Source organism: Propithecus coquereli, unplaced genomic scaffold (assembly GCF_000956105.1).
Source record: "Propithecus coquereli isolate 6110/MARCELLA unplaced genomic scaffold, Pcoq_1.0 Scaffold154, whole genome shotgun sequence".
In the NCBI taxonomy this organism is placed as follows: domain Eukaryota; kingdom Metazoa; phylum Chordata; class Mammalia; order Primates; family Indriidae; genus Propithecus; species Propithecus coquereli.
The window spans coordinates 1,401,743-1,417,507 of NW_012139858.1; the positions used below are offsets into that span (position 1 = coordinate 1,401,743).

The 15,765-nt window shown below is 41.6% G+C and overlaps 1 protein-coding gene across 1 annotated transcript in view; it reads left to right on the top strand.

Annotated features, from left to right (window-relative positions):
• The window catches only part of ADAMTS12 (ADAM metallopeptidase with thrombospondin type 1 motif, 12), a 319,080-nt gene that overhangs the window by 220,942 nt on the left and 82,373 nt on the right, over positions 1-15,765 (top strand). Inside the window, exons 7-11 of the mRNA XM_012640504.1 lie at positions 1,636-1,785; positions 6,763-6,906; positions 7,504-7,648; positions 9,807-9,899; positions 11,302-11,447. Coding sequence (XP_012495958.1) covers positions 1,636-1,785; positions 6,763-6,906; positions 7,504-7,648; positions 9,807-9,899; positions 11,302-11,447 — 678 coding nt within the window. The remainder of the gene's footprint in view (positions 1-1,635; positions 1,786-6,762; positions 6,907-7,503; positions 7,649-9,806; positions 9,900-11,301; positions 11,448-15,765) is intronic.

Here is a 15,765-nt window from a genome sequence, read left to right on the forward strand (position 1 = left end):
GAAGGAGGTGTGAGACAGAGCTTTGCCTCTGAGGGACTGTCCTGAGACCCACATTAACAGAGGTCTTTATAGAGCTGCATTGAGTAGAAAGTGGATTTGGCTTGAAACACACCCCGAGTGTGTTTCTCATGTGCAGCTAGTGGCTGCATGCCAAGACATGGTTTCTCTTCTGCATGGTGGAGATGCAGCTAATCTGCTGAAAGCTCTAGCTTCTTGTCTGCAAGAACCATATTCCTATGATTCTTTTGTTACCCTTTTTTTTCCCTCTTTAGTGCTGGACACTTAGTAGGCATTCTATAAACGATTATTTAATGGACCTGACTCCTGCCATGTCAAAATGAGAAAGTCAGTGGACTAGCAATGAGCACCTTTCATCCTTTCCCTACAGCTCCATGTGGACTTTTTTGAATGAAATTGTAACAAATTCATTTGTTACCCCTGCTGCAGGGGTGGAAAAACATTTGATTGGTTCTCCTGCAGACCCAGAAATTATTTAAATGATTGAACTGTATGATCTAGCTCTCCAAGCCTGAACCACCCAGCAGCTGCTGCCCTTAGTAAGAGTGGGGGCTCACATCTGTGGCACATGAGCTGAGACAGCAGCTACTGCTTCCTATCCCACTGTCCCAGCCATTGCCACCTGGAGAATCGAAAATGCACACAAGTTCTCAAAGCCTGGACCTTTTCCATGGCCCAATGGATGCAAAAAGCAGGAGACCATTTGTTGCTAGAAATGGTGCCCACACAAACCCCATGAGATGCAGGTTTGCAATTAACTAAAGCTCGGAACCTCATGGGCATTTATGTTAGTCATTCTTGGCAAAGAGCTCTTCTGTACCAAAGAAAATCAAATGACTAATTAATGACTCTTTCAAAACTCTTGTCAGTGATCAAAATAATGTCTACCAGAATGTGGGAGCATGATTTTGTATTTAAAAACTGTAACTAGCATTTTCTGAGATCCTCATATATTTCCTTTCTTTTTCCAGGGTCAGGCAACACTGAATTCCTGGTGAAAAGAGGAAGCATCTCACCTGTGTGTGTGTGTGTGTGTGTGTGTGTGTGTGTGTGTGTGTGTGTGTGTGTTTGTTTGCATATACGCATGCATCCTCTCATATGCTATGTTGTTAGTGTCATGGGGCTCGATAGACAATCGATTTGATCTCTGGATAGGTTGATGGCACCAATTGCCTTTTATATGAATGAGAAAAAGTTCTCAGATGTGTTTTGAGGACAGACCTCAGAAAGACCAAAGAGGGGTTTCATATTTAAAAAACCCAAGTCACTGCTGATTGTCCCCACCCTGTTTAAAAGTTCAAATTAACTTTAATTTTCAATAAAATCTTTTGATGTTGGCCAAATCATAGAATTTGGCCACCCGAAATCCAGAGCAAACACAGTTCAAAAAAAGACATTTGCCACATTTTCCCACATTTTGTGTTAGTTAAATTCAGTTATCAAAAGATAAAATCAGAATCATAATAGTGAATTCCATATTTCTCCCTACATGCCTAAAAAATTGTAAGTGTGATTTACAGGCCATATTCAAGGTAAATTTATACCCAGATTTTTTTTCCAGGAGGTTTTTCCAGATGTTCCTTTGGGCACCTGAGCATCTCCATTCTCTGCTTTCAGAAAAGACATCTGTGCTGGTGTCAATCGCCCCTGCGAGACCCTGGGTCTGTCTCACCTGTCAGGAATGTGCCAGCCTCACCGGAGTTGTAACATCAACGAGGACTCGGGACTCCCTCTGGCTTTCACAATTGCCCATGAGCTTGGACACAGGTAAAGGGCCGAGGAAACAGGGATCTGTTCGCCATGTTCCTGTGTCGGTATCAGCAGAGGAAACAGAGGCACCTTAAACTCGGGGTTGGGAGATTCAGGTTGCATTGTGGCTTAAGGCTCACCCTCCACTTCTTCATCTGTAAAGTGAGGGTCAAATCCTTGTGGCTTAAGGCTCACCCTCCACTTCTTCATCTGTAAAGTGAGGATCATAATCCCCCTCCACAGCCTCTGCCCTGCCCTGACCACTTGTACCTGCATACAGCACAGGACCACAGAGACCACTGCAATTCTCTGGATTAGAATGAGGGAAGCAGAGGCAAGGAGATAGGCATTAACCAGTTGTTTAATTCTGGAATGACCCCTAGTTAGTTCTTGTGAAAGGATAGTGTTAATATTACAAAAAAGTCACAGAATCTGACGTTTTTGTGCCTTTATTCCATTGTGCTTTTTGTTGTGTCATTGAATCCTTTCAACAACCTTTTGAAATCGATACGATTGTTAGACGCCTTTTAGCTATAGGTATTAAAGGAGAGCATCGAATAAATAAGAAATCAAAAACTGCTATAAACTTGGAAAGACCACACAAAGCAAACACCAGTCAACAGGATGTCCGAGTTGTTGCAAAAATGTGTGAATTTGATGAGGTGAATTCCTTGATGGCAAGTTTCCGAATGTTTGAGTGAAGGTATGTTGAGGATTCTGAACTCAGTAGGGATCAAAGGTTCCCATGCAGGAAAGAGCTTAGCTTATTTGTAACTTCATTTGTCAGTACATTTGCTAACCACAAATAAGAGAGCATCATACGAATTGGAAACTCAGAGTGGGGAGTCACATAAACCGCTGTACTGCACCCCCTGCCTGTCACGTACCCACTGGCCTGGATCTCCTCCCTAGAAAGAAGGAAGACAGCAGGGCATACTCTGACTGCACAACTAGAACAGAGGCAGAACTGAGAAGAACCCTAGAGACTAGATTATTCCAGGCCTGGCCTCTCCAGCCTGGGCTTATTAACCATTTTTCTCATAAAACATTTGAACTTTCCAAAATAATTTTACCTGCCTTACATTGCATTGAGAATTGGAGAAAATGAGTGCTTCCTCTGGCTTTTCTATAGACCCATATTATGGCCTTAGATAACTCCCTTCGCCTGTCTTCTCATCTGTAAAATGGGTAAGTTGAACTAGGCAATTTCGTAGGTACCGTGACTTATTGGATCCTCTCAAAAAAGCCCTGGAGATAAATGTGATGTATTCCAGTATCCTTAGTTGTCAAACATTCAGAGACAGAGCAGTTAAGTGACTGGCTTATAATTAAGTAATGATTGGAGATGTAGGGGTGCTAGGACAGAAAGGGCAAGAATATAGCTGTTGGCATGTTGATGATATAACCTGACAAAATGAAAGTTAAATGTAAACATTCCCAATCCTGAAATGTGCAAGGACATGGCCCCCATAGCCTCCAGTCAAGTCACTGGTGTCAACAGCAATGACTTGGCACAAGCAGCGCCAAGGGACTACAAGTGGGTCAAACTGAGAGGTGATTGCTCAAGACCTCCCAGCAATGGTGGACTAAAGCTAAGTTTAAAAGACTTAGCTTGATAAAAGACATTCTCAAATTCTCACTACTTGTGTGAAAAAAGCCAATCCCAAAAGGTACATCCTGTAAGATGCCGCTTATATATAACATTATTGAAACAAGATTGCAGAAATGGAGAACATTTTAGTGGCTACCAGGATTTAAGGTGAGAACAAGGGAGGGAAGAAAGTGGATGTAACTATAAAGTGCAACATGAAGGATGCTTGCAGTGATGAAAATGCTCTGTCTTGACTATATCCATGTCAGTATCCTACTTGTGATATTGCACCATAGTTTTGCAGATGTTACCATTGGGGGAATGTGAGTAAAACATACAATTATTTCTGTGTATCGTTTCTCACAACTGCATCTGAATTTACAATTATCTCAAAATTAAAGTTTAATTTTTAAAAAGGGCATTGGGCCATGTAGAGATGACCTAAATAAAACAGTATCTTTTAAATGAAAAAAAAAGTTTAGCGTTGCTGGTAAGTAAGAAAATGTTGAGGAAAAAAATCCGACATAAACTTGACTTTGAGTGATAAAAAAAAATACTTTAGTAAGACACAAAACCAAAAGATAGAAGAATTTAGGAGCTTCTTGAGAAGCTTTTGCTCATAACGAAAGATGCTTCTGAGGTATTTAACTCTTTTTCTTAGTTGCATAGTTCTAATCAGCTGTGGACCAAACTGAGAAACACTGGGCAGATGATTGAAAAGGCCTGAGACAGCCCAGAAAGAGGAAAATATGATAAATCAATATCCTAAGAAGACACTCATTACAGTTTAATAGCAAATGTACCCCATTGTTTCTTGGAAATTTGTTTGTTTCATCACTGATTGTATATTATGCAGGAGAGGAAATAAACTAACTTGTGATATACCCTAAGTGAATAATTTTACTTTTATTTTGAGAGAAAATTTAAAAATCCATTTGTGAGGGCCCCAGATTATATCAGCCATCTATACCTAAGGTCTCATATCACCTTTATTAGGACACTAGATGAGTTACCAAAAATGAGGATAGAATTCCAGGAGAAAATTTTAAAACCTATCTGAGACCTAAAATCCTTTCATTTTAAGTAATGAAAGTATGATGTATATGAACATGTAAAAGGCAATATCCACCCAATATCCTCCCCTTTCTGGATTGCAGGATATTTCATTTACAGAGCTTTGCTCATTTTACGTAGAAAATTGGCATTTCCTGAATGAGTTAGAAAAGATCGCATTTATGCTTTCATGGTTCTCATTCTCTGCTGCTTCCTGCACCATAAAATGACTCATAAGAAGCATGGAATGGGTGTATTCCACCTAGTGATACACTGAAACCCAGGCAGTTGCTTAACTTGCTACTTCATGTCTATAATTTGGCAAACCTACCTTAAAGGAATTGAAACAATGAAGATGAAGTAAAGTTGGCTAATCCGCAACTCAGTAAATTGTTTCAGACCACACAGGGCTCTCTAGTCCAAATGCTGTTGAGGTTCCATCTCACATGCTAGAAAGTGCCTTATTGGGTTCCGAACACCTTAGAGAAACAAGCCTCTTATCCATCATTCCCCACTGTTATTGTCCCACTGCTCCCAAGTGACAGGACTCTGTCTCCCATTCGGAGATAGTAGATACAGACCAGAGGGACATTTGTTTAGCAGTGCTGCTTTATTCTTGCATGATGGGAGTGCAGAGGGGTGATCAAGCTGGAGGGGAAAATGCTTTAATGAATCAAAAACTTTAGATGGAATGAAATGAGCTTTTGGGGAACTGATATATTTTAAGTGTAGCTTTGAAACCACCTAGTGTATAGGACCCGGCCATGTGACTTGGTGTATGAGAATATTCACAGCTTAGACCATTATTCATGTAGACTTGTAGAACCTTGCTTGCAGTTCTAGATTTTTACTAACTTGAGCAGTTGAACTTGTAGAATACTTCATGAGCTGAATAGGACTGGATTTGAAACAGCCCAGGGAAAACCTGCTCAGAAGTAAGATTTCATTGACTCACATTCTTTGTGGGTGGGTGGTGAGAACTTTGTAGATTCATTCTTTGACTCCTTGGTGAGAGTTCTATTCATGTGGAATGCAATTAGGGTTTGTAAGTAAGTCAATAATATCAGTGCAAAAAAATAAAAGAAAAATCTCTAAATTCTCCAAAGACTGTTCTCTGCAAGAGCTGCTAATGCTAATAAGAAGATTTCATTAAAGTTGGATGTGAGCTTCCCAGTCAGAAGAGTTGAATTTCACTTTGAAGAGTACAAAGCCATACAGATTTGGAAACTTGAGCCAACATCTCTAGGTTTAAGACTCCGGCAGAGAGAGTTCTTGAATCTCGGAGTGCATCCTGGGGTGATCCCGAGAATGCAGCTTACAAACAGCCACTTCTGAGTCGGCTTCTTTCCCAGGCACCCCCTTGCCATGGTGGACAGTTAAGCTTGTTAGGGCCCCTCAAGGTTGCTTCCCCAGTCAGTGCTGGAAGCGGGAGGTCAGGGGACAGACTGAAGACACATGGACGAGAACACTGAATTAGAGCACAAAGATCTGCATCTAAGACCTAGTTTTGCCACTATGAGCTGTGTGACTTTTGACAAATCTCAAAGTCTAAACTTTCTCCTCTGAGAAAGGAAAATAAGCTAGACCATGAATTAGAAAAAAAAAAACAACAATCTAAAAATTTCTCTAACTTACGAAGCCCTTATTATGTGCCAGGCACTTTGCCAAGTGGTTTTCAAATTTTATTCCATTCAGACTTCACCTTAGCACCAGGACGACTGCTCCATTTTTCATGAGAGGGAAATGAGGAAAGTTTCAGTAAATTACAGGTCATTAAGTGGCCAAGCTGGAATTCAGCTCCAGATCATCTGTCTTCAAAAACCCTGCTCTTATCCACTGAACTAGGAGGTCTCCCTAACGTGTCAGCTGTTGGAGGACTCTTGTAGCAATAGGAGAAAGAAATCCATCCCGCAAAGCTTGTGGCCTTTGACAAAGTTTCCCAGAGGCTTCGCCTTTCATGCTTTCTCCTAAATTATGATGAAAAGGGAAGAGGGAGGTTTTGTTCTGAAGTTCTGTATGCTGTGGTCAATGCAGCAGGAGAAAGCAGAGAGCTGGGGCAGGATCTGCCCTCCTGAATCCCGACTCAGAAAGCCAGACTGAGAGCTCTTAGCTCTTTCGCCAAACTGAAGTTTCTGAATGAGCCACATGGCCCCCACGGCTGCATATTTGAGGCAAAGGCATGCCTGCAGTGTTCCCTGTGCCCCTCCAACTTCAAAGTTTCCCTTTGTCACCAGTTGCTTCTATACAAAAGTGGCTCTCTGCAGGTTATTATTGCTTTGGAGAAACTGTGATTTCTCTTCCTGTTTGTTGCCTGCCTGTTGCTACTGTTGTGCTCTGTGCTTCCTTGCCAGCTTTGGCATCCAGCATGACGGGAAAGAAAACGACTGTGAGCCCGTGGGCAGGCACCCGTACATCATGTCCCGCCAGCTCCAATACGACCCCACTCCACTGACATGGTCCAAGTGCAGCAAGGAGTATATCACCCGCTTCTTAGAGTAAGTGACAGTGTGTTTCATGATGGCCTCTCTTGAGTGTCTTTAAATTGGAAGCTGCTTGGAGTTTTACACAGAGGAGCTGAGACCTGGAAAAGGCTCGGTTCCATCCCCCAGGCCATGGTGTCAGGGTGGCATCAGAAGGGGTGTATTTCACTTCTACTTTCTGACCCTGAGGTCTAGCTGGGCTCTGCTCTCCATCCACAGCTGGGTGAGCATCCTGTCCCCTCCCTGATTGCTCTTGTCTCCACGAGGCTTTTTAATGAGCTAATTGTGAATTAAGTCCTTGGAGACTGGCAGGAACAACCAGGACAGGTCAGAAGTGGTCACTCAAACCCCACCGGGGGTAGGATGATGATTTTCTAATGTTACCACTGCTCATATTTCCTTGATAACAATTAAACTTATGCTGTAGGATATGATTTGAATTTTTAAAAATTAATTCTCCCCTTGGGCCCAGAGCATTCTCTGCCTTGTACAAATAAAGTTGTTTTGAAGGGCAAATAGTAAACTAGAGGGATGGAAGTTTCTGTGGAATAAAAGCATAAAGATGAAGGAACTTATAAGCAACTGCTCTCATTTCTATTAATTTGTTTCCAGCCGAGGCTGGGGGTTCTGTCTTGATGACATACCCAAAAAGAAAGGCTTGAAGTCCAAGGTTATTGCCCCTGGAGTGATCTATGATGTCCACCACCAATGCCAGCTACAGTATGGACCCAATGCTACCTTCTGCCAGGAAGTAGAAGTAAGTGTCTTGGTGCCTCTGGTGGGTTTGTGTAGGGCTTCGGATTTCTGGAATGCTGAAGGAAGGGAAATACCTGGAAATCTGAAGACCCAGACACAGAAATGGAACCTTTATATTTGTGGTGAGATGTCTACAAGGCAGAAGAATTAAAGCTGGGATCATTATCCACCTTGACCCTGCCTCCTCGGAGTTCTGTGGAGCCTGCAATCCTTTGCAACCAGACGATGGTCGAGATAGTTTGACAGTGATTCCCAGGATTCGCCGTGATTCACACCTGCAGGCTCCTTAGCAACCGGCTTAATCCCTAAAATCTCTCCCTTTTCTGAATCTCCCATTTAGTTGAGGAATACCACCAACTCCCAAGGTAGGAATAGGATTTGTCCCCAATTCATCCTTCTCCTTTATTTTCAACATCCAAATGGTAAGTCGAGCCTTGATGTTGCGCCTTCGAAATAGTTTGTGGCTCTGGCCTGTGTTCTGCATTGCCACTGCCCCTGTCTCGGTTCAGTCTCTCCTGATCTTTCCTTGCTATTGTCATTACCCCCTACCTAGTCTCTCTCTCATCAAATTGCTGCTCAGGTTATTTTAATAAAAAACGCAAGCCTGACTATGGCTCTTCTCCACTCTTAGGGTCCCTGCTGAGCACAGGCTAGAGTCCCGACCCCTGTGTGGCATTCCTTTGTGATTTGTACCTGCATATTCTGTGAACTCATCCTTTTTAATGAAAAATTGTCAGTGTTAACACATTGATATTGGCGAGGCAAGTCTCACTGAATCCCTGCCAGACTCTATGCTATATACTAAATAGGACAAAAAAGATAAGAACTTGAAAATTAATAAGGCAAAGTCTGCGCCCTCAGGGAGCTTGGTGGAGGAGGGATGACAGACACAGATATTTCAGTACAGTGAGCTAAATACAAAAAGAGACGGAGAACCAAGAGGAGGAAGTAAGTAACTGTGCTTAGAAAGAGGAAACAAACTTAGAGAAAAAAATTGATGCAAGAATCCTCACTCTTTACTTCTAACTAGTTACCAAGTTATGTTGATTCTGCCTCCTAAATATCTCTCAAATCCATCTGTTCCTAGAAGATTGCAGTAGTTCCCCGATTGGGAGAATCTGATTGCCTTTTCTCAACTCTGATCCATTTTTCAAAATGCAAAGTGACCTTTATAAATGGAAATCCGATCGTGTTCCCCTGTGATTAAAATATTTCATGGCCTCCCTATTCCCAGCAGTAAAGTTCAAATTCTCTAATATGGCCTGAAAAGGGGCTTTAGGATTCATTGCTATCTCTCACTCTCTGGCTTTATCCCTTAGAATATTGTTTTAACCCTTCAGTCCCCAACCTGGTACTCTAATTGTATGTATGTATGTGGAACTTTGTCACTAATCTGCCATGCCTTGGAACCCCTCCTTCCTATTTTTCATCTTTTTATATCTTCACATTTTGTGTGATCTCTTTATCTTTCTCTTCTAATTCACTAGTTCTCTCTTCAGATATGTCTAATCTATTTAATCTGTCTATTGACTTTCTAACCTTATTTATTGTATTTTTCACTTATAACAATCTATTTGGTTGTTTTTACAAATTTTCTCTCATTTTTATGGTTTCTTATTCCTAATTTAGACTTCCAATAGGATCTTCTATTTCTTTAATCGTATATGGCACATTTATTTTGCAATTTATTCTGGATAATTCCAATGTCCAGAGTCTGTGGGGTTCTGTTTCTTCTATTTGGGGTTTCTTCTGACTCTCACTTATTATGCATTATTTCCTTTTGTGATTTTTGCCTTTATTGTGAGCTCTTAGTCATAAAACTTCATGTCAGGTTTTCCTTTAGGGCTTAGATGGGTGGCCCATTCTTTCAGAGAGAATTTTCACTGCCATCCCTGGGGCCATTTAAAATAAGTTAAAATAAGTTTGATGAGTTGACTGCATGAGTGAAATGGGGGATAGTGTGGGTGAAAACTTTCTGGGGTAACAAGTTAAGTTTGAACCGAGAGCTCGAATGATTCCTTTCCATCACTCTTACACACTAACAATAGTGGCATTCATTGAGTGTATGGATGAGTGTGCGTATTTTACCATAACTGTAGAAACGCTTTTGTGCAAGTTTTGAAAATTCAAAAATGTGCAATCTCACATTCATTTTCCAGAACGTCTGCCAGACACTGTGGTGCTCAGTGAAAGGTTTTTGTCGCTCTAAGCTGGACGCCGCTGCAGATGGGACGCGTTGTGGTGAGAAGAAGGTGATGTGTCCGGCTAAGGAAGGAAGGTGGGAAGGTGGCCGGCAGAGAGTTCTTGGGAGGAGCTAGGGAGAAGGCCCTGGAAGGTGGCTCTCTCTGGGTGGAAATCAGGAACTGGAGGTCACACAGTCAGACAGCCAGAAGAAAGGATCCCACTTCCCCCACTCCTTGTGAGCCTCCACTGGGAATGAGTAAGGAGAGGGCTGAGACCCAATTCCAAACTTTACTTTAAAAATACCTGACCCGTCTTTCCCCAATGAACTTCTGTGGAGTTTGTGGTCAACAACATCTCCCGAGCCTATCAAACTTCATTTTTTTTCCCTCCACATTGAAGACTGGGAAAAACAAGCCAGCGGCTTCTTGTTTCCAAAGGTGCAGGATTTAGGCTCTTTATTATCTTTCCTCTCAGCACCTAACATGACTGCATTTCTTGCAGTTCTGCCCATGTTACTAAGAACTCAGAGGTGTTAGACATCCTCCAGGCAGCCTGAGAACAGGGTTGTATGTGCTGCTCAACTAAGCCAACTGGGTGTGTTGTGGGCCCAGAGGTGTTTCGTGGGTATCTTTATGCTGTTTGAGTGTGACATGACTCATCACAGAGATTAGAGAACCTGGTCAAAACACAGTGACCAGAAAAAATGAAGAAAAAAGAGACCAGCAGATAAAACATACCTAAATCTTCCAGGAAGGATGGCCATTTCTAACAGGCAAGTTGCATTTCCTTTTGTTTTCATTTTTGTATGTTCACCCTCCTAAACCGATAGTTGTAGAAGGATTGCCTTGAAGAAGGAGAAGGTGAATTTCTTATGAGTTGCTTAAAGGTTCAAATTGTAAACAATGGGGAGCGTTATAGCAAAGCAGAATTTTTTCTCGATGTAAGAAAGAACTTCCTAACAACTAGTTGGTTTTGGCAGTGAAATGGACTTTTTACAGGAGCTAGAGTTCTCGCCTGCTGTCATTAAATACCCATAGAGGCTATAAAGAAGTGCCCCGCACTGTACCAATCTGTGAAGCTTCATGATATGCAACAAGATATGGGCAAATCAGCTATGTCACTAAGCATACTAAGTTGACATACTTTTCACAGCAAGACTTTCTCAGCAAGGGAGGAAGCAGTGTGTTGATTTACGTTCTGGCAAGCAATCTGCCAGCCACACTGAGTAGCACTCCTACGTTAGCTGTCACTAGGCACCACACATTTCCCTCCATCCCTGAAACTCTCTCATTCTAAAACGAAGACTCTTGACAGACACTCTTTATGAGCCCTTCTTTGTTTTACATCTGATACGTGACTATAGGAGGCCTGTTTGCTCGGGGACAATGGGTTTAGACTTTGAGAGCCCTTGGGTCAGCTTGCTGTGGGAAGCTTTCTGACACACGCATCTCCCACCTCTTCCCTGTACAGTGGTGCATGGCCGGCAAGTGCATCACAGTGGGGAAGAAGCCAGAGAGCATACCTGGAGGCTGGGGCCGCTGGTCACCCTGGTCCCACTGTTCCAGGACCTGTGGCGCAGGAGCCCAGAGTGCAGAGAGGCTCTGCAACAACCCTGAGTAAGTCCAGCCAGGTGTATTTTTCTTCCTTCCACAAGTGCTGGGAGGCCAGTCTTGAAAGGCATGACCTCAGTGACCCCAGGCTTCCTGAGGGAAATGAAATGGATTCCCAAAGACCAAAAAACCCAGAAGATTCATAGAGTGTCAAAAAAAGAGTGCTACTGTTTTGTTTCATTTGGACTGGCACTGAATTCTTACTAAAACTTGGATGAGTAAGCTGATTCTGTCATTTGGGGAAATAAGCAAATTTATTTTAAATTTGCAATCTTTATGAAAGCCTCTGGGAGATTATGCAATTTAATCCTTCTAGATAACTGTGCTCTATCAGTAAGAGATTAGTTATGCCCAATTTTGCTGATAAGATTGTAGCTTGCTTTAAATCACAATGAATGTATAATTTTATAAAAATATTTTTCCTCCCTAAGGTAACTAGTAAAATAGCTAGGTACATTTTTAAGGATAATTATTTTTTTATTTTATTTTTTTTATTTCAGCATATTATGGGGGTACAGATGTTTAGGTTACGTATGTTGCACTTGCCCCCCCGCAAGCCCGAGTTTCAAATATGTCCATCCTTTGGGTGGTGCGCATTGCACTCTTTGTGTATGCATATACCCGTCTCCTCCTCGCTCCTCCCCACTCCCCCCTCCCCCTTCCCCCCTGCCCAGGGATAATTATTTTTAATGTTTTGGATAAGGACTTTTGTAAGCTCTAGAGTTCTATAGTAGCCTGTTAAGGATTCTGTAGATGGTAATTCACAGCTACCTTTCAATTTTTTAATCAAATTGTATCAATTAAGTTTAAATTTGCTTGTTTTCTAAATATACATTATACATTGTTGGTGGGACTCCATTACATTCTTAATTTCATTATTTTCTGATATACTCATTCCCAAGTAATTTTTAGAAAGTGTACATGTGGTGCCTCCTTTAAGTGAAAAATGTATTAAGCTTCTTTTACCTATATTTACATTCTTCTGCTTTGAAGAGTAAAAGTTATATTTTTTAAGTGGCAAGTGATAATGTTACCAAAAGTTCGGCACTTGTCCTCAAGGCTGCATCAGAAGAACGAGGACAAGTGGTTTGAGGAGAAGGAAAGAGAAGTTTATTCATTTGTTAGCAAATGAGGAGATTGGCGGGGTCCTGTCTTAAAGTACCAACATCCTCCCTCTAAGGAGGAATATAGAACTTTTAAAGGGGAAGTTTTCAGCCTCAGGCTATTGCTGTTCAGCTATAGTTGATGATTCTGATTCATCCCATCTTTGGCTAAGACAATCTCGTGTCCTCTGTCCAGACAATTCCCTTGAGCCATCTCCCATGGTACAAAGAACAGAGAACACTCCCCTGTCCCTCCTGACCACTGGCCTGAGGCTGGGATGTATGTAGGTTTTAATTCCCAAAAGGAGTGGGGAAGTTTTAGAGAGACAGAAAACAGTTTTATACTTTTTCAGGCCATTCCCTCTGTTACAAGTGAAAGTGATTGCAGTTCCCTGAGTAACTCAGTTCCAAATCTTATTTCTCCTTTTATACATGTGTGCATACACACACACATACACACACACACTATATTTATACTATATATTTTTCTTCTGAGGGTTAATAAGTTAGTGTCTGTAAAGATTCTAACACAATACCTACTACATAATAAATTGTCAATAAATGGTAGTTATTATAGTAGTAATTATGATATCTTTATCATTTGCTACACACATAAGCATGCATTTAAAAACTCTTGACAAAATTTTTTAAAAAATTTTACCCTTTGATAAAAGTTGTTTTTGTTTAAATACACAATTTCTGTGGCATCAAAAATTTGAAACCAGGAATTTCTTATAGAATATTTTTAGAGAAAATTGTCATTTTATAGTTTGTTTCAGTTTGATCAGAAATGTGATTTCCATTTTAGAGATCAGGAAATATAGGCATTTGCTCTGGGACATATCGTCAGCATAGTCAGCCACCACCAATCTGTAACCTTGGAAGAATAGTGATCTGTGGTTATCAGAGAGAACATCCTAGTTGAGAAACACGGGGATGATTCTCTAACTTGTCTTCAGGGAAAAGTGGTCCTAAGTCCCATCTCTGGGGCTACAGTTTGTCATAGCATCTCTGTGGGTGAGTGAACACATCTGTTCTCTGTAGGTGGTTTGCTTAAGTTTGTTGAGAACATTGCCAATGGAACCACATCACAGATTCAGTTCTGTGATTCAACCAAGTCACAGATTCAGGTCACTGCATGAGCCTGTTGACCTTGAGACTGTACCTTGATGTTGGTCAACTGTCAAATGAGAAAACTGCGGGGCTTGGCTCATAAGAGGCTGTCAGCGATATTTGTTGGATGGAAATGAATTGGAGAGATGCCAAGTCATGGAATGTCACTCCATCATTGTAAATAAAAGCCAGCTTAACCTCAAATATCAAGAACAATTCTTAGTACCTCCTACAGGGAGTCAAAGAATGAAGAGCCTACTATATCAACTGCCTTGCTCAAAGCTCCTTTATGTGCAAGGAACAGAAGCCTACTCAAGCCACTTTAAGAAAGGTGGGGTGGGAAGTATTGAAAAATCTTATGCACGTTTAAGGAGAGCACAGTATGGCAGGATCAACAAGAACTAAACCACACCCAGAACTGGACTCAGCTGCCAGAATTTGAGGTCTCTGTCTCTAAGGACTGTATGGTAGGGTACAACATAGTAGATAAGAGCTTGGGCTGTGGATTAAAGCAGTTGATAGTTCAAATCTTGGTTCTACCACTACCAGCTGTGCACTTTGGGAAGATGTCCGTGTTTTCTGTGTCTCTAGAATATGATTTCCTCTGTGTGGCTCACTTGGCATGCCTTCTGCCTTTGCACCGAGAAGCTACTTCCCATCCATCCTTTAGGACTGTTCTCTAGGACCATCCCTTGCACAAATCCTTTCCAACCAGCCAGCTCTGTCTCCAAACAAAACTCATTGTGCTTACAGTCAGGGACACACAGTTGCTATGTTAAATTTTCTCTCATTTCTTATACAGGTCATTTTTTTTCTCCTCAGCAAGACTGTAAACTTCTAGAAAGCACAGGGCATGGATTGACCTTCTTCACTCCCTTCTTCCCTGGGCATGGCATTGAGTGCTTAGTAGTATGTAAATACTGGTTCATTATTATTCACAATCACCAAAAAATGCCATCATTTGTTGAGCTCTTACTCTGTGTTAGCTACTAACTAAATCTTTATGTGCATTGTCTCATTCAATACTCACAACTTACGAGGTAAAAATTGTTGTGCTTGTTTCACAAATGAAAACAATGGAGTCTCAGAGAAATAAGGTAACCTGTTCAGAGTCATCCAACTACGAAAAGATAAAGCCAGATGCAAACTTGAGGCTATTGGCCCCACTGCAAGAAGAGGCACAATCTCTGATTCAGATGTAGCAGCAAGGTGGAGACAAGAAGCCTGGGAGCCCTCTCTGAAGATACATGGTTCCTTCACTTCTCAGAGGGCTATTCTTCTATGCTCTACTCGCCCCTTTTGGTAATCCATTGATCACTGGCCACTGATGGGAAGGTCGCTATGCCTGCAAATATATTGCAAAGGAAACAAAAATTTGAGAATGATTATTCTAAAATAAGATTAATTTATTAATATTTACTCATTTAATGTTTATTAAAAGACTTCTATCCTCAGTACTACTTAGGCACCGTAGAGGACATAGATCTTGGACTGAGTCATCAGAGAACTATCTTCGGGAATGATGAGTTCAGGAAGTGCATACAGTTGGTACATGATGTCTCATTTAAGAGGAGAAAGACATTACTTCTGGGGGGAATCTTGGAAGGATTCATGATGGAGGTAGCATTCAATTGGTCCTTAAAGCATGGGAAGTATGTATAATAGATGTGGAGACGATAAGAGAGGGAGAAGCTATCCAAAAGCACAGAAAAGCAATATTAAATAAGGCAGCTTGCACGACTGGAGCAGTGTACAGATGAAGGGGAGTGTGGGAGACAAATCGTCACCGGGTTAAGGCAGGAGCATGAGGGCCTTGAATGCCAAGCTCAGGAGGCTGATGTGATCATTGGATGCCATTAGAGGTTTTTAAACAGGAAACTAAAATAAGTAAGGTAATCTGAAAAATTAACCAGACAACAGTGTGAAAGGGGGCAGGGGCAAGACAGGAATGGAGGTAAGAATTGGACTGAATTGACGACTGTGGAGTTGAGGAGGAAACAAATGTAAAGAGACAACTGACGACCAGGCAGTGAATGACTGTGGGGGCCGTGGAAGGCCAAGGAGGGATGATTCTGAAATCTGACCACTTTCAACACCATATAGGAGTC